The following is a 6000-nucleotide window of genomic DNA, read 5'->3' on the forward strand; positions in this document are numbered from 1 at the left end:
TTGGGATTCTCTCTCATTTCCTCTCTCTCTGCCCCTCTTCCACTCTTACATGCGCTTTCTCTCTCTCAAAATGAATAAATTTAAAATAAAATAAATTTTTAAAAAGCAACAGCTAGAATGAGAGAGAAAGCTAAAATATGGTAAAAGGGGTCAGAGGCTTACAGTGGGTCAGCCCCATAGGTCTCGGGGTGGGGGGGGGAGGCCAATGCTTCAGTGTCTAGGACTTAGTAGGTGTTCAGTAAATTGAATTCAGGACAAAAAGAATCTTCACTAGAATATGCGCCAAGGACCTTCTCAGACTGACTCCCACTTAAGGGGACTGACCACTCTCTTTCTCTAGTCTAGAAACAGATTTATGCCTGGGACAAGGTGTGCTTTAGGAAAAGGGCAGGAGTTCATAGGAGTTACTCAGCAACTTGCACAAGGTTTTCCAAATGTTCAGTGCGCCCTCTAGTGTCTGTACTTCTCAGCTTTTTTTTTTTTCCTGAGCAGGTGGCTCAGGGTGCAATGGAAGTGAAATTTTTCAAGTTGATCTAGATATTGAGGTGGTAAAAACATTCATTGTCCACTCTGATTATACAATAAATTTACAGATGAAAGAATGGATCGGCCTCTTGTCTAATAACACCCAGGCTCAAACCAGGCACCCAAACACTGTCCACTTTGCCCAAGCACAGCTAAGTAGACCTTTTCAGGACAGAGGCAGCTTGCATATCTAGCCAAGGGGTGTGGAATATGGCTAGGGGGACAAGGGAAGGAGTGCATGTGTCCTGCTGTGTCTCACTGCCTGGATGGCTGTAAGCACCGCCTTTAGGGAGCCCAGTGGTCTCAATTCATACTTAAAGAGACCTCACAGAGGGGCGCCCGGGTGGCTCAGTCGGTTAAGCGTCCGACTTCATCTCAGGTCATGATCTCGCGGTCGGTGCGTTCGAGCCCCACGTTGGGCTCTGTGCAGACAGCTCGCAGCCTGGAGCCTGCTTCGGATTCTGTGTCTCCTCCTCTCTGCCCCTCCCCTGCTCACACTCTGTTCTGTCTCTCTCTGTCTCAAAAATAAACATTAAAAAAAAAAAAGGACCTCATGGAAAAATCAGTAGTTTTTCTCTTGCAAATCACCCTCTAGCAAGAGTTCCTCACGCAGGGACAGAAGACCCAATAACAACAATGGATCTGGAGGAGTCAAGTCAGCGCATCTCTGAATTTACCTGCCATATCCCCATGAAACGATGTGTGTGCCATCAGAGAATCTGACTCACCTGGAAAAGGCATCCAAGGGCCACAAATCACCGAAGCTGTTCCCTCATATTTGCCTCGTCTAGAGCTCCGCCTGGCTCTCATTGTACATTCTCTTTGAGACCGTTGCAGAAATGGCTTTTTTGATCGTGCTCCGGAAACACTAACTCATCTGCAAAGCTGACACTTTCCAGAAACGCTCCAGTTCTGCCAGCACCTAGAATCCAACGTTTTGCCCACTCCTATCAACAGCACCTGAATTTATTTTGTTCTAGATCAAGCACATGATGTAGTGAGTTTCACAATTTTGTTTCCACAGGTCCTTTTGAAAGGGAAAATTGATGCGTTCTGTGGAGGCTCCATCATCAATGAAAAATGGGTGGTAACGGCAGCCCACTGTATTAATCCGGATGTTGAAATTACTGTTGTTGCAGGTAAATAAACAAAACAGGATAGCATCTGTGGTATCACTGTATGCTGTGTGTACTTTCCTAAGGTCTAAGAAGAGCTTTCCTAAATAAGTTGGGCTAGTGCTAGAGGAGACACATTTCCAGAACCCAACTTGTTGCATCCACCAAGCCCCGCCACTGTTCCTTGGGTGTGCCTATGTTAGCGCCCGCCTCACAGGGGTAGAATTATTTATTGAGGTGCGCATTTCTCCAGCGCACTGAGCCTCCCCAAAAGTCACGTCACATCACTCATCTTTGAGCCTGTATGTAGCGAGCCTTCGGCTAACATCTGAACGAATGAGCAAATGAATGTATTATCTGTGCTCAAACAGGGGGTCAAAATACTTGAAAGTAGGAGAGTCTAGGATCATTCGTGACACGCAGATTCCTGATCATCCGTGAACGATGTAAGAGTTGTATCAGCCTGGGTCAACTAACCAGCCCCACGATGGTCCTGAATGGGTTCTGGGTCTGGAAAGTATGCATCGGCCCTCGTCACGTGTTACCAAAATCCTAACGATGTAAGATTGGGATCTTTGACACTTGGCTACTAGTGAATTCAGTGAGGCCGAAAATCTTGGAAAATCTGCTTCTTTACGGGAGAGACTATTTGTGACTGAAGAGAAATTTCTTTTCCTTAGGTGAACATAACACCGAGGAGACGGAACATACAGAGCAAAAGCGAAACGTGATTCGCACTATTCTTCACCACAGCTACAATGCATCTGTTAATAAGTACAGCCATGACATTGCCCTTCTGGAACTGGACGAGCCCTTAACGCTAAACAGCTACGTAACACCTATTTGCGTTGCTGACAGGGAATACACGAACACCTTCCTCAAATTTGGCTATGGCTACGTGAGTGGCTGGGGGAAAGTCTTCAACAGAGGGCGACCGGCTACAATTCTTCAGTACCTTAAAGTCCCCCTTGTTGACCGAGCCACATGCCTTAGGTCCACCAAGTTCACCATCTATAATAACATGTTCTGTGCTGGCTTCCATGAGGGAGGTAAAGATTCGTGCCAGGGAGATAGCGGGGGACCCCATGTTACCGAAGTGGAAGGCATTAATTTCTTAACTGGAATTATTAGCTGGGGTGAAGAGTGTGCAATGAAAGGAAAATATGGAATATATACCAAGGTGTCCCGGTATGTCAACTGGATTAAAGAAAAGACAAAACTCACTTAAAGTAAAATGTATTTCCAAGGTTGACATATTGGGGGTTGAAAATGGTCAGGGTCCTTTACTAACGAATCACTTTCCTATCTCTTTAGATTTGACTATATACATTCTATGACTACTGCTCTCTCTCTTTATGGGGAGAAATCTATCTAGAATTCCTATTTTACTGGAGTAAGTCAATTAGAAAATGTAATCACTAGGGGGACCTGGGCGGCTCAGTCGGTTAAGCCTCTGACTCCGGCTCAGGTCATGATCTCATGGTTCACAAGTTCAAGACCTGTGTTGGGCTGCACGCTGACAGCTCAGAGCCTGGAGCCTGCTTTGAGTTCTGTGTCTCCCTCTTTCTCTGCCCCTCTGCTGCTCATGCTCTCTCTTTCTCTCTCTCAAAAATAAACATTAAAAAAGTGTTTCTCTCTCTCTCTCTCTCAAAAATAAACATTAAAAAAATTTTTTTAAAAAGAAAATGTAATCACTACAGAAATATACTTTGATAGGAAATTGTGACCATCTCTACAGGTCCAACCCTTGACAACATTGTAAAGTTAAGTTCTTCATCCTCCATTGGGGCAACTCTCTGATTCTCCACCTTGGCAGCATTCCATGTTCCAGAGCGTTCTTACCTCTCCCACCAAAACATCACACTTTATTAGCTCTGTATCCAGGATATTTGGTCTAGTTCACGATAAGGCCAGCACCACACTCATAAAGGAAGAACAGAGGAGCAGGTGACAGGGTGCAACTCACCAGAAACACCGTTCCTCTTCTGTACCCTTATTCCCGCTTCCTTTATCTCTTCCATTTCCTAATCCCAAAATCAGCCCCCTCCCTTTCTCCTTGTCCCTACATGGGCATTAAAGGAGGGAAGGGCCACATCATTCTGTGTGACCGCTGTCCACAGTTACACATGTCTATCAAACCCAGACTTGCTTTCGGTTTGGTCTTCGACTTGCTTTTCAGAGCAAAGGGATGACATAAGGGGCCTGAGGAGCTTGAGGGGAAGGATCCTCTGAGAGAGTAGTGTTATTAAAATACATGCATCATGGAAGGAATGGCCCACCAGAATAGTCCTCTAAGAGCTTGCAGTTGAGTTGTGATGGAGGTAACTGAGAATGGTGACATCCACTCAGGTGTCTCGTCTCCCGCCTGAAAAAAACGTTAACAGAAAGAGAACGGTCAGCGTGCAATCTAGACCTAGTACAGTCTTCAAGGAAGAATTCACCAACGTGTCTCCAATATCGTCCAAGGCTAAGGAAGAAGTTGCCCTAGACCAGAGAACATAAGCATCATGGGTCCTAAACTAGCCCATCCCCACCGTGAAGAAGGGTGCCCGGGGGCTCTCACAGGCATGAGTCGTTCCAGGGAGCCAACTCACTCACCTTCTTCTGGGATGGCTGACCCACCAACTCACTCCCCTTTTCTACGGGGTTGCTGACCCACCTGCGTATAGACCTCAGTGTGTTAGAATAGCTCCCTTTATGATTTAATAAACTGGTGTTCCGGTTCACAGCTCAGCTTTTTGTGAACTTGGTTGATGTGAATCAGGCATCCTGTATTTCATGACGTGGGGAACTACTGACAAAATCACGTCTGGGACCACTTTGACCCCACCGAGCTGCTGCCCTCACCTCACCCCCAGCCAGGCCTCCCTCTCGCTGAGGTCTTTCAAGTGCCTCTAGTTCATACCTTTTTACTTTAGGCTTTCAAACCTAAATATCAATAAATGCATTTTCAAACGTCTCAAAAAGCGTTCCTTGTCGCGTCATTCACAGAGACGTGTCCCAAACGCTACGCTACGTTCGGCAGGGCCCTCGGCGTAATGGGCCCAAGTGCAATACAGCACATCTGAGTTTTCGTGGACCTTGCTAGTCTGTGATTTCGGGATGTCTCGTTCCTTTATTCAACAAATATTCAAGGACTGAACACTGTGTGCCAAATGCTGACGTGTTCGTCAAATATGAATCCACGTTTATGTATCTTGGGACGGCACTAAAATGATGTATCATGAAAGGAGGCCAGAATAAAAATGAGTGAGGCTGATGCTTCACGAACAGAGGAAGCCAGTTCTGCTCTTGTTGGCTAAAGGAGGGAGACACAGGAGACACTCCGATTGGCCGCCTTAGGTTTGAGGAGGATCCTGATTCACGCGTGCAAACGCGTTACTTCATGTTTGAATGACGAACGGTCTGGAGCCCCAGCACTCCAGGGTTGATCAAAGTGAGCCAGTCGAGGCCCCGTGGCCACGGAGACCACACCGACAAAGGCCGCAAGGGGGGGTGGCTTGACACTTCCTGGGACGGGTCCTCCCCGTGGCAGAGAAAGAAGATCCTGGGCCCCTAAGTCTCCCAGCCACGGTTCTCCTTTTCCCGCATCGACTGAAGTCATCGGGAGCCACCTGCCGCGTGTGGCCACAACCCAACACGTGGGGGGGGGCCCTAAAGCCCGCCGGAGAGCCAGCGGCTTCACAGCCAGGTCCTCGCTAGACTCCACCCAGGGCGCTGGCAGTGGCCACGGAAGAAGCATTTTAGTGCTTCCCAAATGGCTGCAGCTACTTAACCTAAACGGGTGGAAACACACCACTGCAATATTGGAAGCGACAGGTTAGAACAGAACTCACGCTGAGGGAAGAAATGTGTGTTCACGCAGGGCGGTCATCTTAACTCGCTGCTTAAGTATGACGGGTTTTGGTTCTTCTGAAGCTCCGTAGGTTCTTTTCTTTTTTTCTCTTCTTTTTTAACACTTATTCATTTTTGAGAGTGAGAGAGACAGAGTGCGAGTGGGGGGAGGGGCAGAGAGAGAGGGAGACCCAGGATCCGAAGCAGGCTCCGGGCTCCGAGCCGTCGGCCCAGGGCCCAACGCGGGGCTCGAACTCACGGACTGTGAGATCGTGACCCGAGCAGGCGTCGGACGCCCAACTGACTGAGCCACCCGGGGGGCCCCACGAAGCCCTGTTGTTTCTGATGGTGGGAAAGGAGCACTGTCCAATTTTTCTGCCAAAGGAGAAAGAATGGGTTTTCTCCCCTACTCTCCGAAACCGTGACAGACCAGGCCACAGAGTCGCTTCGTTATGATCTCCCAAACAGCTTCCGAATGCTTCGGACACCATCAAAACCACTCTGCCCACTGAACAGATGAGGAGAT

At 47.9% G+C, this 6000-nt stretch overlaps 1 protein-coding gene across 1 annotated transcript in view; it reads left to right on the forward strand.

The window, feature by feature from the left end:
* F9 (coagulation factor IX) overlaps positions 1 to 3167 on the forward strand; it is a 32020-nt gene extending 28853 nt beyond the window's left edge. The window contains exons 7-8 of the mRNA XM_043569933.1: positions 1550 to 1664; positions 2321 to 3167. Coding sequence (XP_043425868.1) covers positions 1550 to 1664; positions 2321 to 2868 — 663 coding nt within the window. The 3' untranslated portion in view covers positions 2869 to 3167. The remainder of the gene's footprint in view (positions 1 to 1549; positions 1665 to 2320) is intronic.
* The last annotated feature ends 2833 nt before the right edge of the window (positions 3168 to 6000 follow it).

This window comes from Prionailurus bengalensis, chromosome X (assembly GCF_016509475.1).
Source record: "Prionailurus bengalensis isolate Pbe53 chromosome X, Fcat_Pben_1.1_paternal_pri, whole genome shotgun sequence".
In the NCBI taxonomy this organism is placed as follows: Eukaryota; Metazoa; Chordata; class Mammalia; order Carnivora; family Felidae; genus Prionailurus; species Prionailurus bengalensis.